This window comes from Pseudopipra pipra, chromosome 5 (genome assembly GCF_036250125.1).
Source record: "Pseudopipra pipra isolate bDixPip1 chromosome 5, bDixPip1.hap1, whole genome shotgun sequence".
In the NCBI taxonomy this organism is placed as follows: Eukaryota; Metazoa; Chordata; class Aves; order Passeriformes; family Pipridae; genus Pseudopipra; species Pseudopipra pipra.
Genome location: NC_087553.1, coordinates 35480024 through 35496990, shown reverse-complemented (window position 1 = coordinate 35496990; position 16967 = coordinate 35480024). Strand labels below are relative to the sequence as shown.

At 38.6% G+C, this 16967-nt stretch overlaps 1 protein-coding gene across 2 annotated transcripts in view; it reads right to left on the bottom strand.

The window, feature by feature from the left end:
• Nucleotides 1-13817: 13817 nt before the first annotated feature.
• The window catches only part of LIN7A (lin-7 homolog A, crumbs cell polarity complex component), a 48878-nt gene continuing 45728 nt past the window's right edge, over nucleotides 13818-16967 (bottom strand). For both annotated transcript variants that reach the window (XM_064655573.1, XM_064655572.1), the window contains exon 6: nucleotides 13818-15926. In XM_064655573.1, coding sequence (XP_064511643.1) covers nucleotides 15884-15926 — 43 coding nt within the window. In that variant the 3' untranslated portion in view covers nucleotides 13818-15883. The remainder of the gene's footprint in view (nucleotides 15927-16967) is intronic.

Genomic DNA, 16967 nt, shown 5'->3' with positions numbered 1-16967 from the left:
TCCTCTGGTATCTGAAACTGTTCCTTTGCTTTCAAAAGGAGGGGTTACCACTGCTGAGGGTAAACAAGGGCAAGGGCACAGCTTTAAGCTGAAAGAAGGACTAGCCTAGCTAATGTTGAGGCTTAACTGCAGTGAGCCTGTGTCTCAGATGCTGTCCCAGCCCCAAAGGCTGCCCACTGCCCTCCCCACTAGCCCTGCCTTCTTTCTCCTGTGGCAGAAGCTTCCTGGTTGATCCTTTCATCTCAGTAATTCTTGGGAGATTTTCTGCCCCACCCCCAAAACCGCTTTCTCAGAGGAATTTTTGTTTAAATGAAAAGTGCTGGAAAATTGCTTTTTGCTGTGATTACAATGGATACACCAATTCACACAACTTGCAGTGTGCTTGAGAGCCAGAGCCCACACCCTGTTCACACACTATGGCATATCAAGTACAGTAATGTTTTCTGGTTTATTTGGCCATGATGTCCAGAATTAGGAGCTTGAAATTGCTCTCACAATAACTGAAGTGTTTTTTCTATGGTCTTGACTGCCAATCAGTAAGTAAGATAACTACTACTGTTAAGTAGTAGTTGCTGGGAGCAAGGGGAGGAGTTCGTTGCAATGTTAAATCCTATAACCTAGCCCAAAAGAACTAGGGGCAGAGTTTGTAATGGAAATACCTTTAAATTTTTGTAAGCCATGATTTGAGATGTATGTTACAGGAATTACTATAACAGGTACCACCTGACCCCTGAGCCTTACGAGAAGCAGTGCAAGTGCAGCAGTGACCTGACCTGATCTGGCTGTGGTGCCCAGTAGCTCCACACAACACATCACCTCTCCTGTCCTAAGTGAGCATTGTAGCAGATGGAGCTCAAAGTCACGGATTAAATGAACTCAAAGGACATTTTGTGAACATTTGTGGACATTTTGTGAACATTTTGTACATGTGGCACATAGGATTAGGGAATGTACTTACAATAACTGCAGTGTTTTTCTTGATGGTCTTGAATGCCAATCAGCTCTTCCTGAATAGGTAAGATAAGGTAAGGTATCTACCTTCTGAGTACGGCAATTATTGATAGGTAGAAAGTGCAAGGTGACTGTGAAGAATTCTTCCTCTGGAACCTAATTATATTTTAAAAAATTTTGCCCATCCATCTAGTTAGAAATAAAGTCAGACAGAAGATTTTGCTGAACACATGATAAGACCCTTCACTTTTTAAATAACAAATTTTAGACTCATTAAAAAGAAATCAGTGTTATAAGATATTAGGGTAAGATGCAACCAAGTTTATTTTCACATCCTTTTGAACCAGTAGAAGTACCTGTGCACAGGCATACTTTATATATGCAAGTTTTAGCAAGTTCAAAGCTTAAAAATTGAGATGATTTGTGAGAAGGAAGAAAACCAGTGTATAAGCATTACCAGACTATTTATGTAAAATGTCATAGGAGTACTTTTTGGGGGGATTGGTCATGCGATGCTTGATTGAGTCTTCAGCCCCCAATTAAATTTTATTGTATGTAATCCTGCCACGTCAGATATGGATGTCCATATTGTCTCTGGAAAAGACCTTCCCCAGTAGCTTTATTATCATATTGCTGCAGCAATGTTTGGAAAGCTCAGGGGCTTCTTTAGAGAAGTTAGAGGCTCACAGGAGGTAGTAGTTCTGCAAAGATGAGGTTCTGCATCTTTCAGCTTCTTGAACAGTTGTGTTCGATTCTGATCTCGAAGGTCACTTGGCTAAAATCTGTGAGCAACACCTACAACTCTTCTTCCTCTAATTCTAGAAAGAAATGTGGTTGGCAAATATTTTGTAGTTTGTGAGTGTTTTCATGGTCCTGTTTCCCGTTTCCTTTAGAAAAAGAGAAAAGCTGTGTATAACCCAGTTGAAAATGAGGATTATCTGAGAACTGCCTGCACTGTAATAATATGAGCACTGCTCCAACATTAAGCAGTCCTCAAAATTTGCTGATGACATGCACGCTCAGGCAGGATTCATCAGGTCCTGAGCTGATGTTGGTGCTGTTTGGTGCAGCAGACTGACAGACCTGGGCTCTAACTTAGAGCTGGAAGTAGGGAGAAGGGCTTCTGGATTAATTTTGATGCTATAATTCTTCCACTGAAATTAAATGCAATGAAGCAATTGGTAAGAGAAGGCAAAAAAACCTGAAGCCATGTTGAAAGCATGTGCTGTGTATCCAAGCTAAATGTGACCTAAAAAGCTGTAGCCTGAAAATTGGAAATTATAAGCATGACGTCAATCCAGAAGAAAGTATAATACACAAATACTTATAAAATTAAAAATAATTCTGGTCTTAATAGAAGTGCTTACCTTCAAGTGACACCCTACACTTGTATGAGATTTCACTCCCTCTGGCTTCTCCAGAGAAGGCTGCTCCAGCTGAGGCTCTTTTGGGTGCAGGAATTCAAAGATGAAGAATCCTTTTTCCAGTGGGATTATTCTTTTTATAAAGCTCTGTGTGTGTGCTGGAAAAGCAATTATTTTGTCACTAACATAGGACAAAGCATCATCATGCTACTCAGCTGTCACTGGGGAGTATTTGAAAGTGGTAAATCTATTTTGGGCCCAGTAATAGTGCTAATCTTTCTAGTCTCAATAAAAAAGTTAGAAAGTACAGGAAAAGGTCTGAAGTCTGCCCCTCTCCTGCAAAATTCTGAAATTTAAGAGACAGATTTTCTACAGAATGTATGATTTTTAAAAATCCCATTTCTCTAAAATGTAGAAGTACAGAATTTTAAGTATAAAGCTTAAAAAATCAACTGTACTATTTAAAGCATTGAAATATACAGGAGTTAGACACTATACAAAATTCTGTGGCAGACAAAGGCTCAAATTCTCCAGTACGATTAGGTGTTTAAATATAGGTGAGAATCAGAGACTCCAGAGCCACAAGTGCCAAGGGCCTCAACGTCTGGTGAGGCACCTGTGTTTCATGGTCTGAGCAGGAATAAACAATTCGTTTACAAAGCAGAAGGTGGATGTGAAATTGTTCCCCTTTTATTAAATGGGTTGTCATAGCACTCACTCATGATGTGGGAAGATGAGTCAGTGCCCTTTTCTGCCTATGTAGAAGGGACTGGTTTAATTACGAGAGAAGAGGGTGCTTTGGGACACAGCGTCTCCAATGCATATTTGAGCTGCACCACTGCATGGACTAAATTAAATTGTCCTTCCTGCAGCTTGTGTGATGACTTTGGCTTCTCAGACATTTAATTTGCCCCTAAGTCAACTTTCTGCTCCTTTTTTCTCCAGGTTGTGGGGTGGATGAGTTGTGTGGCATATGAGAGAGGACCTCATCAATGTTTATAAATATCTGAAGGGACAGTGTCAAGAGGATGGAACCAGGCTCTTCTTGGTGGTGCCAAGTAATAGGACAAGAGGCAACAGGAAGAAAATGATGTGCAGAAAGTTCCACCTGAATATGTGAAAGAACTTCTTCACTGTACACTGGAACAGATTGCCCAGAGAGGTTGTGGAGTCTCTCTCACTGGAGATATTCAAGAACCATCTGGACACAATCTTGTGCAATGTGCTCTAGAATAACCCTTCTTGAGCAGGGAGCTTGGACCAGATGACCCACTACGGTCCCTTTCAACATGACCCTTTCTGTGATTCTGTGATTCTGTGAACATAGGCCACTTGCCACTTTTGGGGAAGTGAGTGGGGAAGTGGGAGCTTCTCTGGTTGGAATTCAGGGTCACCAGGGAGTGTAAAACAAGGTAAGATAGAAAGGGCACTGTCAGGAAGTGCAGACTTCCAGAAATGTCCTCATGGAAAGTGAGGTACTGCTAAATGTTGGTACCCTCAGGGTTATCAAATCTGAGGAATTATCCTGAAAAAAAATCCAATTTTTGATCTTAAATGGTTAAAGAAAAGGCTTTTCCTAGCTCCCATGATGCCCTTGGGATCTAGTCCTTGGATTTCACCTCTATTTACAGGTGTGTGAGTATCTTAGGAAATCTGTTTGTAAGACCTCAGTTCAATCAGATGCATGGCCTGTTTATGATGGCATGGACTCCCCCGTGAAGCCAGGGGCATGCATTATAAATCCAGGTATGTGGTTGCGCACATTGGGCTATAAATGGCAATCATTTTCTCTATTTTTCAGTCCCATACATTGCAGTGAAGTCTTGGTCTGTGATTGTACCTTTAAGAGATAATCAGTACCCAATAAACATGAGCACTTTAAAAGTGCTCAAAAAACACAGTTAATCAAATGCTAATTGCATAAGTCTAATTTTGTCACTTCTTTTTTAATTGTATTTTGAAATCTGTACACGAAGGGGTTTCGTAATAATGTGCTATTGTATCTAGTTTCATACTGGTAACATTTCTGCAGAATGATTTATGATGTAATGTGCCATCTGCTATGAATTTTGATGAAATTATTTTATCCTGGCTAGATATGGTTAACATTTTCAGTATGAAGTTCATTTCTGGAGTGTTTGCTTTTAGTAAGAGGCAGGTGGTGCTTCAAACAGTCAGGGAACGGATTTCAGACAGTTTGGATTTGTCACTTTAGAGGATTTGGGGATCTAGTTGTAAAATACAGCATTGGATCACTATTTCATTAGCAAATAGTTCTCCAGACACAAATCCTACTCCCTTGTTTATGATTTTCTTTGAAGCATCACAAATTCTTTAGCTTAAAAATATCAAATAGAGTGACTGCAGCTCTACGGGAAAACAGGCAATGTTTGGCCTCAGGGCAAGTAGACGGGATAGAAGGGAGAGTTAAACATTGTAGGGACATTGTAGCCATACAGGCAGTAGGGAAGCACATATGTGCAGCAAGCAGAGCACCTCCAGAAGCAGTGCTGCTGCAGGGACTCAGCAGAGGCAGCAGATCAACTCCTTGTGGAGTGTGGCATGCCCTGAAGCTGCTCCCAAATCAACAGGTGACAACAGCAAAGGGGAAATAATATGCATGTTGGGCTGAGAAACCACTGTGCACAGTAATAGGTTGCTAACAGTGCGTTGAGGTCTTATGTTGTAAATTTGGTAGTTGTGGTTTTTTGTCACTCCTACTAGTTCTTCTCAAAACAATTGTTAGAACGCATCAGATAAGTGGCTAAAGTAAATGTTTTTTTCTCAATATAAACATTTTTTTTCCTCAAGTTTTAATGAAATAATGCCTTTGTTCTTTTGACCATATGTCTCTTTCAGCCTGTTAGCAAGACTAAGCTCTGCTTGTTGGGATTTGTCGTTAGTGTTGCTTCATAAATAAAAAACAGAGAGAAACACCCATTACACAAAACACCCATTACACAAAATGAATGTATAATACAAATTTTGTTTTTTATATGGTTTGCCTTTTTTTTTTTTTAAGCAAATCTTCCTTTTCATATTGCCCTCCAGGTATGCATGCCCAGGAGAAACTCAGTTTTGAGAGTAGGATCTGCCTTGATTAAACTATCTGAACCCCCTTTACCAGCAGCTCTCGAATTTGAGAGGGGATGTGAAATTTCTCTGGAGGAGGGAAGAGGTAAATAAAAAAACCCCTAACCATCTTGTTATATAAACCCTCAAATTCTATTACAGTTGGAAAGTACTCTTTAGCAATTTAAGATTAGTAAATAAATAGCTTAAAAAATAACACTTTTTATAAGTAATCAAAATTATATAGAATTCCTGTCATTCCTTTTGCTTGGATAAATAATTGGAGGAAGTTAGAAAAGTGGATTTTGAAGTAAAAGGTTAGTTTTCACAGTGAAGTCATGAGTGAAGTATAACATATTCTAAGTGATTTGGAAAAGAGATGTGACTGGAAAAGAGAAAAAGCTTACTGATATTAATAAATCAGGATAGTAAATAATAAATCCGGACTGTCTGTAAGAACTGCAGAAGGACTCCATGGGATTCAGTGACTGGCTTTTAAAATGGCAGATGAAAATTATGCACACAGGGAAAAAAGCTGCTAACTTCACATATAAAATTGTGGGTTATCTTGCCTGCTGTCACTCAGGAATGAGATCTGAAAGTTATAATAAATGGTATTAGGTGTAATAGAGAAAGAGATAATGAGCAATGAGAAAATAACACTATGCTTTTATGCAAATCTCAGTGTGCACTCAGACTATAAAGGGTCTTCTAGTACCCCCATCTGAAGATTTCTGTAGTAGAATATTAAAAGATTCATGGCAAGGAAGCAAATGTGATCAAAGATTCCTAAATGACTTCTCTAAAGGGAGTGTAAGTTGCACAGTAACCTAGGAATTCTGTTTTATTTTTAATTCTTACCATTTATACAGCATCAGAAGACTGATGACTCAAGGAAGATGCATTTCTATATTAAAATATCTAGAGAAAAGATAAGGTATGATAAAAGCCATGAATGGCATGAAAAGGTCTATCCCGATAGAGCAACCTGGGGGAACCAAATTAATTTAAAAGAAAATATAAAATAATAAATTCAAAACAAAAATAAATGGTTATTTGCACCACGTGTGAGTAAACTGCGAAACTCTGCTGCAGGATGAGTGGTTACTGAATACTTCAAAAAGCCCCTAGAAAAATTCTTGTCAGAGAAATTCATCAAGGGATACTAAATACAATTACACCTGATTCTTGGTTCAAGACTCTTCTGAGGAAGCTCAAGTTCCTGGAAGTGAGTTATGGGGGAGAGCTCATGGCAATGCTTGCCCCACCTTCTGCTCTTCAGAGTTGGGTTACAAGGTTCTCAGTTCTGGTATGATCCCTCTGATCTTTAGTGGTCTGTTATCTTGAAACCAAGAAAATACGTATCACCAGATGGTTTTATGGCCAGGTAGCATGCAATTTCCTAGAGTTACATCCTAGCAGTTGTTCATTCAATATTGTCTCTATGTCGCAGACATATACAGACATAGTTCTTTGTCTCAGTTACTGCCTACTACTTCATATAGTCAGAGTTTGCTTGGCTTCTGTGCACTAATCCTTGGCAGTTACTGTTCTGGTGGTATATGTTTTTGTGCTTGTCTAGAGCTAGAATGTTGCATTCTGTAGCATCTAAAATTGAGGCTTCCTATCTAATCTATTAATCTAGGTTTCCTCTGTGGGGAATGGAAAAAAGAGGCATTTCCTATTTATCAATACTATGAGATGGAAGAGATATTATTACCCAGTATATTTTCTCCAGTGACAAATAGGATGCTCCTACAGACAAACCAAGAAACCACAGTGTTTTCTATGGGACAGGTGAGAGAATGGTTTTATGCTGCTTCACCAGCTGAATGAGAAACCTGTTAAAGTTGGTGTGGGAAGAAAGGCTGGCAAGGCAGAGGGGAGAGGGATGGAGGAGCATGATGAGAAAATTCTTCTGCTGCCTTCTCTGGAAAAAAAAATTATGTTGTGTCAGTAACCATTACACAGATGAGGTGAATCACTCCTTGGAGATAATTTTTCCCTCCAACAGCTGCAGAGAGATGTTAGCTGCAATTAATTGCACCTTCACTGACACTGGCCTCTGAAAAAATGTCAGATGTTCTGACTGACTTCTGAGTCACTTCAGCCGCTTCAACAGTTAGTCTTAAAGTCAGAAAAATCTGTCAAATCTTCATCTGATTTGTCAGTAGGAATGATTCTCTTTTTTGTTCCTATTTTTTCTCTAGCTTTGAAGATTGTCAGTTTTTGACTCTTGTCTTACAGAACAAATTTGCTTTAAGATTGCATTCATCTCCTTAGTAAGCCAGATCAGTACTACACCTGAGTAGCTGAGCTGAATAATTTAATAAAGGCAAGATGACTGCTTCTAAAACATGCTTTGGAGGTGTACTAATTCTAATGCAGACCACTGCTGAGAGTTCATTAATTCAGCAAAAAATCTGGTTGGAAACTTTTGTATCTCATGAAAATCACTTGCACTTCCATTAGAGTCAATGACTTAATTCTCACATCCTTGCTCCATTCAGATTTAAAATAGTCATCCTAGAATTACCCAAGGACACAGAGAAGAAACCAGTCTCAGCCACACCAACCTCAATGGATGACTTCTTTACAGATGTCAGGAGATTATTATTTGAACCAATCAACATAGATTTTGACAAAATACGTTTTTTTTCTTACTTAGCTTTAAAGTCTTTGACTTTAAATTTGGCAGTTATGTAGTCATATCAAACAATTCAGGATGAGCAGAGGTCTCCTGTTACCTACCCCTCCTGGCCCAGAATTGTTACCCTTATCAGAGTAAGTGGGTTTCTAACAGAAATGGAGAATTTGGGCTGTTATTAAGCACCATACTCAGAACAGGAAAACTGAACAGGAGATTTGGCCCTTGACAGACAGTGATTGCTGTCAGAGCTTGCTGAAGGTAGGACTGTTTTATCATCTGGCTGCTTTCCTCTAGCCTCTCTTCCAGACACTGGTGCCAGTTTTCTGAGGCTTCCTGTATGTCAAGCTTGTGCCTTTTGGGGGTGTTGCCTTCTCACAGGACCTTCAGAGAGGAAGCTGCCTGAGAATATAAGCTGTGGTATACAAAATGTAGCTCCCAGATTGTTTTCCCTGCTGAAAAAAAAAAGAAATTAAATACCTACATACTTCAGATAAAGATCAAAGCCTTGATTAGAGCTTGTGGAGAAAGAAGAAAAAATTATAGTATTTAGAGAGGGAGAAATAAAATGCCTCTAAAGCTAATCCATAGATATACCTGGATCTAATGATCCAGGACTCTGTTTGGGTGTCCCTCTGAGGAAGGTAGTGCCAGGCCGTGGTACAGACTATTATCTTTGAGAAAATCACAGCTACAAGGGAAACCCAATTAGATGGCTTTGACAAGTCCCCCCCAAAAGCAGAGCACCTGCTGCAGTGTGAGATTCGTGACTTGCACCCCTTTGTTACTGCACCTGGCTCACATGGCTCCCTTCGGCAAGGCATGAAGATGTGCTTCTTCTTTCCTTTACTTCACTGTGGATGATACACTTGCCTAATGGTGCTTTGGGTTATTTTTTTCATCAGCACATGTATAATCTTCAGAAGCAGCAACGGCAGGTGCAGTGTGATCAGAACCTGACTGTGTGCAGTCCACTAACCATATTAAGCAATATTTACATTAATCCTAGAATTATTATCCAGGTAAGAATATTGCTTCTATTGCTGTAATCCTATTGCTATTTGCCATCCTTAGCACACGGAGTATTCACTTATGTGGTGTTATTGCACGTTAAATGGAGTTCAGTTTTCCAAACTGTCCATTCACTGTAAAATGTGTGCATATATGCTCAATGAATGGTGTATATATCTCTATATAGTTTTTTAACGCTGGCAGAAAAGAAGCCCGCAGCAGTGACACCGGAACGAGCCGCTAAAGGTGCCATGAGCATCATTTTACACTAGGCGTCTCCCTTAGCTTATTTATTCAACTGCGAGCTGCACCGTGGCACTGCCCACTGAATGTAGTCGAGTGTAGTTAAGGACACACAGATATATTCATACAACGGAGCAGTAAACGTGATATACTGCAATACAGAACAGTGGAGACAAATATTGCTTTAGAAGACCTAGTCAGCACTTAAACTCTAGTCTGAGTTAATTACTGCTTAAACCCCCTTCAAGTAAGCAGTCAAGTTTATGTTTTTGTTTAGGGGTACTAAGGCACAATGGTAAATAGTTTAATTTCTTTCTTGACAGAAAGATATTGACAGTACAGACAAGATAAGTACAACATGCACAAAGCCTAGGCTTGAAAGGTGGTGCTGTGGAAGTTCTGCATCTGAAGCATGAAGTTAGTACAGAAATTAATAATGCGCTGCATGTTTGATCCCCAGGAGTTTAAGATAGGGTCTTGCTTTCTCATTGTTTACTGTTGAAAACTTACTTTGAAATAGAATTTCAAAACAAATGAAATATTGGTTCTTGGATGTCTTTTAATAATACAAACACTTTCAGACTGGATGGCTGAAGCCTCTGACTCAATGTTAGGACATTGCCAGAAATTGATTCCAGATTTCCACCTCTGAAATTCCAAACAGACATGGGTCCGCATGCCAGAATGCTGGATTTTCATCACCTTTCATCATCAGGTGCTCAGTGTGTGCACAGTGACTCTGACCTACTGCATATGTGTGAATTCATGGTGTAATGCTTTCAAGTAGGTTTAGATGTCTATTGTTTCAGCAAGAGAAGGGTGTATGGCTGTTCCACAGTCAGTGTCATTGCAGAATGCTTTATCAGGAGGGAGGTAAAAATCATCTGCTGAAAAGGGGCTGACTCAGGAAAGAAGAGACATTATTGGTGTATCCTGAAAAAAGTTTTTCAAGATTTATCTAGCATTTTTCTACCCCCTTAATGTATTTTTTCCTTCAGGGATAGCAAAATTATTTTGTGTAGGGCAAGTAAGACAGCTGACAATGGTGGCCATGAGAGGGCAGCTACTGGATAGGGCATGCAAGTGAAGAGCAGAGCACTCCAGGAGGTAGTGCAAAGTCTAAATGCCACACCTGGCTGAGGAGATTGCAAGGGATCAAAAAGGGTCACTGCTCAGCTCAGAAATAACTTGCATGGAAAGAAGGGTAGGGGAATACTGAGAGTTGGAACAGCTTTGTGGTGATATTTGGGCTCTTGTCTAAGGGAATTTGCAGGTCAGAGAAGTGGAGGGAGGAGAGATCACTGGAGAAGTATCTCTGAGTTACTCTCATCTGACTTGGGCCCATCCTTACCCACCAAATTGTTCATGGCTACCTTAACATACCCTGAATTTTTCCCATGCTGTTTTAGATAATCATCTTGTCTTGCTTTTTCCAAATCTGTTATTAGAGATATGGTTTCAGAGACATGTTCCTCCCAACATAGAAAAGTAACTTGTATAGATAAAAATAATATTCTGTATTCCTAAAGAAGTTTTCATGTATGAGTGAAAAATCCCAAGTATCTTCCCCTTTCTGTAGTGCTGTCCTGGCTACTCTCTGTACTTCAGAAGTTGTACTTCATGTTTGTCTTTTACATTTCTTCAATTTCAACAGAAATGCTAAAGAAGCAACTCCTGGGATCTAGTTTTATATTGGACCAGTTTACAAGCTAATCTCAGGCTCCCAACTGGATTATCACAAGTGTAACTGTTGCTCTGGTTTGGGATGTCAAAATAAAAAGGCTGGGCAAGATTTACAGCTTCAGGCTTAACACAGACTTCTCCTTAAAATAAACATGAATTTGTGAATCTATAAAACATGCTCACTTCAAGGAAACACACTGAGAATTGCTAGTGGGGAGAAACTGTAATATGACTAATTAAGAAATTCTCTGTAGGACTGGGATGTGTTTGGGTATCACCTTTTTGGAGCAGACAGCTTCACACAAGTCTCAGAGAGAGGAAGGAAAGGAAGAGGTATTCCTCTACCCTATCAGCTCTCTATGGTTTTGACAAAAATAAGTGCAGTTGCTGAATCATAAGCTTCCCTTGTGGTTGATGAGTTGGTAAGAGTGAAACTACCTATAAGAAAGTAAATTAAAGGCTGATCAGAGATTAAGCCCCTATGGCATTTTTCTTCCTCTTGGATTTTGGCTGTTCCTTATAGACATCTGCTTTTAATCTGTTAATCCTAAATAACTGCAGGTTTTAGATTTCAGAACTGGTCAAGCTTTGCTATGACTCTTGTTATAGCAAATTCCTATGTTGCAAGTTTGATGGCTTTATTTTTGTGTATCTCTGTAACCAAAAATCAAAAGCAGTAGTTCATCTTTTTGGCTGCAGGTTTTGTAAAATGCACACACACTAGCCCAGCGCTGTGGGAGGCAGTACAGACTTCTGCTGTTAGCCTTCCCAGGATGAAGCTTGTTACAGTCTTCTCCTGTATGCACTGCAACCAAAGCTTTTTGTTAACAATACCTGTGCTGAGCTCTTACATTTCTTAGAATGTTTCAGAACAGATATCTGTAACAACAGGAACCTCCTTACAAACCAGAACCTCTTACTCATCTGAGCTATGCATGTAGAGGTCTAACATTAGGGAATTCAAACACTGGGGGCTTGATATTTACTTATTTGGAAGCTGTGTATGAGTGTAGCAGCAACCTCTCTCCCATCCCCCCAAAGACATTACTTATTCCAAGCTAGTAGTATAGGCTGTTTAGTCAGTGGCTCTGCTTATAAACTTTTTTACAGGATGCTTTATCCTATTTAAAGACATATGTCAGATACAGGTGGGTCGAATCTTATTCGATGGATCCCTCTAACTCTCTGTTGACTTTGGAAACAATCAGTGTAAACTCTGCAGCTTTATTTTAGACAGCTGAAGGTAGAGCAACTGCATTCGCTTCACAGACAAGCAGGGTGAGTGTGGGCCCACTTGCAAGATGTTTGAGCACATCCCCAATTCATCCTGACCTTTTCATGGGTAAGCACAGTGAGTGGGCTGTATTTCTCATCAGACATCTATTGCAGCAGGCAGCACATTCCTGCAAACTGACCCAGAATACTCTCTTGATTTGAAACTTGTTTTATTTTATTGAATGCTGGCTATGGAAATGGTCTCACTAATACTTATGCAAGGACAGTACTACTTCTAGATAATAATCCACTGCTTACACATGGAAGTGTCCCCTAAGCACCTGCAGACACAGTTCTGCGTTAGGAGATTGGTTGGTTTTCTTTTGCAGAACGATTCAGACAGAATTGCTACTTTCTGAAACAGGCGTTCATCCTGTAATAAAATATATCTTCTGTGAGCATAATACATTCTGGTTTAGGCTTAAAATTATGCTTAAAATCCTGTTTTATTTCAAACACAGGCAAACCCACTCCCCTTCTTGTTTAGCTTTTTTTTTTTTTTTCTAGGAACTTGGTTTGCTCACGAGATCCTAATTTCACTTACAACTCTAAAATCCCTAAAGTTAGAACATGAATAAACAGTTTCTTCTAGTGCAAATGAGGCATATAATTTCGAGCCTTCTGCAAGAGTTCCCAAAGGTTCCTAAGTCATACTGGGAGCCTGGCTGTGATAAATACGTACACAAGGTACAACGTATAGGTCTATGAGATCTGTAGTATTATTCACAAGGGAACTGCAGGTAGATTTTTACATCATTTCTCTCACTCATGGGCATTCATTGACCTTCCATCTATGATTTGTCACTGTAGAAGAAAAAGACAAAAACACAAACTGGTGAGCTTTTCACTTATCAAGGACTATGGAACCCTTCAACGCCCTATAAAGTGCCAGTCAGATCAAATGACACAAACAAAAAAACTAGGGCTAGCACAACAGAGCCATCAACTTCTCTAAGTAAATGCCACCAACACTGCATTCTCTATTATCATTAGATCTTGCATCTGAGTCTCTGGCATAAGGGAACATGATGCAAGAGTGTGTAAACACTCCTTTGGTTACTGTAATAAAGAGACGGAAAAGGCTTCTTGGATCTCCTACCTCAGTCTGCTGCCAGTGCAGAGAAACATGAGAGAGCCCCAAAGGTAAATATGGGAAATAAAACTTACTAAATTCACTGAAAGAATATTAATTCAGCGTAGTGGAACAGCAAATGCCAGTTAAAACACAATGCACAAATACCTGCAGGCCTGAATGTGGAAAGTGTTGTTCTCCCTGCATGTCTTTTGGGTACTAATTCAGCAATGCACGTGTGGAAGTGCCTTACTGTGTCCAGACCAAAGACATTTAAATCACAAATGAAAATACTGTCTACAAGCAAATGCATGTGATAGGTTTAGGGACAGAGATTATTCCATGATTAAGTGGTTATGTTTTATTGATCAGTAAGGGGCATGAAAAGTGATAGTAAGTTATTTCTTCCTGTTTCCATTTCAAATTCATTGACAGTTAGATTTCACTTATATTTTTCTTTTATCTTATTGTTAAATGTTGGCAAAGACTAGAATGTTAATTTTAGTGTGTATAAATAATTTATTGAATAATAATATATGAAAATGAATTTGATGTGTGTCTTTATATGAATGACAGTCTATTATTGAAATTTATTAATCAGCACATTCCACTCAAATTGTTTGAAGAAGAGGAGGGGAAGAGGTGGAGAGGCAGTTTGGAAAAATGCAGTACAGTGGGCTAACTAAATTTGAATACTTGGTCTCTGAAAATGCAGCTATCAGTGTAATTCAAATCATACTGATGAGATACAGAACAGTTATATGCAGTCATAATAATTTATATACTGTCAATATTAATAGCAATGTCTGTTTGAGAATACAGTTTTAAAATAGGTACATACAATTTTATTAAGTATAAAAAGACACTGTGCAGAGCACAATACAATATATTTCATCTTCAGTTCTGATAGTTCTCAAACTCCACTGTCTTAATTGATATTGTCACTGATGACTACTGGATAGAATTACTTCTCGGTATAAAAAGAAGCTTCTCGAGATGAATCCATGCTGTTTGGTTTTAAAAATACAGTAATTTCCTTTTAATGGCTACTTACACTAATCAAATACTGTCAAGACTTTTGGCTAGCCTGCATTTGGTTTCTAACATATGCTATGATACCGCCAATTTCCCCTGTTTTCCTTTGTCTTTCTCTGTTTGAGAATAGATCCTTCAAAATATTAATTGTTTCTGACTTTGTTCCAAGTTCTCAACCAGAACACTGGTTTTGACTATTTCTACATTCCTCTCATTACTGAACTTTCACTGACATCAGCTGGAGTTTTCAACATGCAAGGACTGTAGGGTTCTCCCCTAAGCCCCTTTTTCCCCCCAGTCTTTTCTAATGAAGCACAGAAGGCATGTGAAAATGCTTATATTTTTTTTCAGGATTTGGGGGCCCATTTTCTTATTTTCTTGAAAGTAGATGGCATCTATAGCCTTCCAGCTTTGACTATATTCTTTGGAAAAGCAGACATGTAAACTTAAGAACTTAGTTATAGATTTTCTTTGCACATTCCAATTTGGTTTAATTAAAAAAAAAAGAACTCTAATTTCAAATTGATTTAAATGATAATGTGTGAGTCTTAAAAGAAACAACTTACACTTCCTCCTCTCTAAAATACATTAACATTAGACCAGAAAATAAATTAAAAAATACAGAAATGCAGAGATTATGCAATCACATTAATATCTGCCTAACAAAGCTTGGTCTTTTGCTAACATTAGCTTACCACATTTGCAATACATGCTAAGCAAAGACCCTACTTCTCTAAAAGGTACATTCAGACAATATATATTTTATGGAATAAATATATAATATATCCAGTTATAGATTTCTGAATAATAACTATAATAGATACAAGCAATACCTAAGTTTAAAAATACAGTTCTAGGCTTCCCTAACTTTACTACTAATAAAATTAAAGCTGACCTAAAACTTTCTCACTCTGTTGATGTATAATAAAATATATGGAAACACCAAGAGTAAAAAGCCAATTGCTTCTACAAATGGAATACTTTATAAATATAGTAAATTGCTATTTCCAGAGGGAAATTTGAAAATTATAAACAGGAAGTTAGGTTAAAACAGCTCTACAATATATAGTACAAAGTGGTTATGAAGCGTGATATATAAGTTTGATGTCTGTGGCAAAATTTTGAACTGATGTAGATGTACATTTCTGGAGATAACTATTGTAGAGAAAGATCCTGTCCTCAAAAGCAGCCAATCTTAACCTCATTAAACAAAATTTTCAGTGACTAAAGAAAGCCAACTGGCAAGTTTGTCAGAGTAAGGACTGCAAGATTAGATCAAACAGAATTATTGGAAGCTCTGGACTTCTCTGTTTCATAGGGTTTACCAATCATGCTTTCTCATTAGGAATAGAGTCACAGCAGTAATAGGTATCTGTGACTGCTGTGTGCTGAAAAGCCTTATCATGAAGGTACCCTCTCTATGGCTCACTTAACTACATCAGTCTTGTACTGTATATTCTCCAGATGAATTCTGTTTCACATAGTTGTTTCCTTTTGCTGGAATACTGAAGTACAGCTCTGGTTGCTTGATTATTGAACTCTTGATTGAGGCTTTTTCTTCCTTGAGAATAACCTAGAATTAAAGAAACACATTCCTCACATCAAGCACAAAGAATTGAGGAATTAAGCTGCTGGCTCTCTTTGCCTTACCTTTCTTCCCTTCCAGTTAAAAAAAAAATAAAATCAGTAAAAATACCTTACTTGCTAATGAAAAGATTTAGGTAACTGAAAAAAATTAAAAACTTTACGTGTATGTCCATGTCCTGCAATGGCCTTGTTTTACACAGAAACCCTACTGAAATACCTCCTGTATGAGTGGAGGCCCTAAGGTGGAATTCAGAACCCACTCAGAGCCTTTGTTTGCATCCACAACTCTGGAATTCTCGTGATTACAGGACAGGGGCTTTACAAGACATATCAACAGAGGTCAGTGTTAACACTAATAACAATGAAATCATCATGATGAGCTTCAGTTTTTGACCATCTGGGGACTTTCTGAGTCACCTGTGGACTCATATTAGTACAAACATCCTGTTTTGGGAACAAACAGATATGAGATGTGGAGGGAGATGTAGAGGGTTGGAATGTAAGTCATTGGGACATACTTCCAACTAGATTTTGTTCAGGCAAACAGAGCAAAGCTACAAATGTATTAATGGCAAAAACTTTCACTGATTTCAGAAAAACTGAATCTCTTAACCTCACATGTCAGATGTTTTGATTACACTGGGAAACTTGCAAACCTCTTGGAAGCTCTTCCAATACTGAATGTCAGTCAAGAGCGAACTAAATACTTCCTACCAAACCTGTACATGAGAAGTAAGCACTTGTAGGTGCCCTGCAGAGTAACCACAGAGTGAAGTTTGGGTTCCCTGTAGCAGGGAAGGGACTAGGAAGAGTTTTCTTCATCTACCACCAGCAAATCTAGATGTTCTGTTGCAGAGCGGCAAACGATTAGCTGAAAATGAAGCTGTGTCTAAATCTGGTGGCATATTTTTACTTGTCATAAATGCTCTGCTTTTTAATGCAAAAAATGTTCCTAGGAATTACAGACTTCTTTTGCTTGCAGATAAGCCAGAGCTGCACAGTGGCTATTGATCTCAGTGGCTATTGA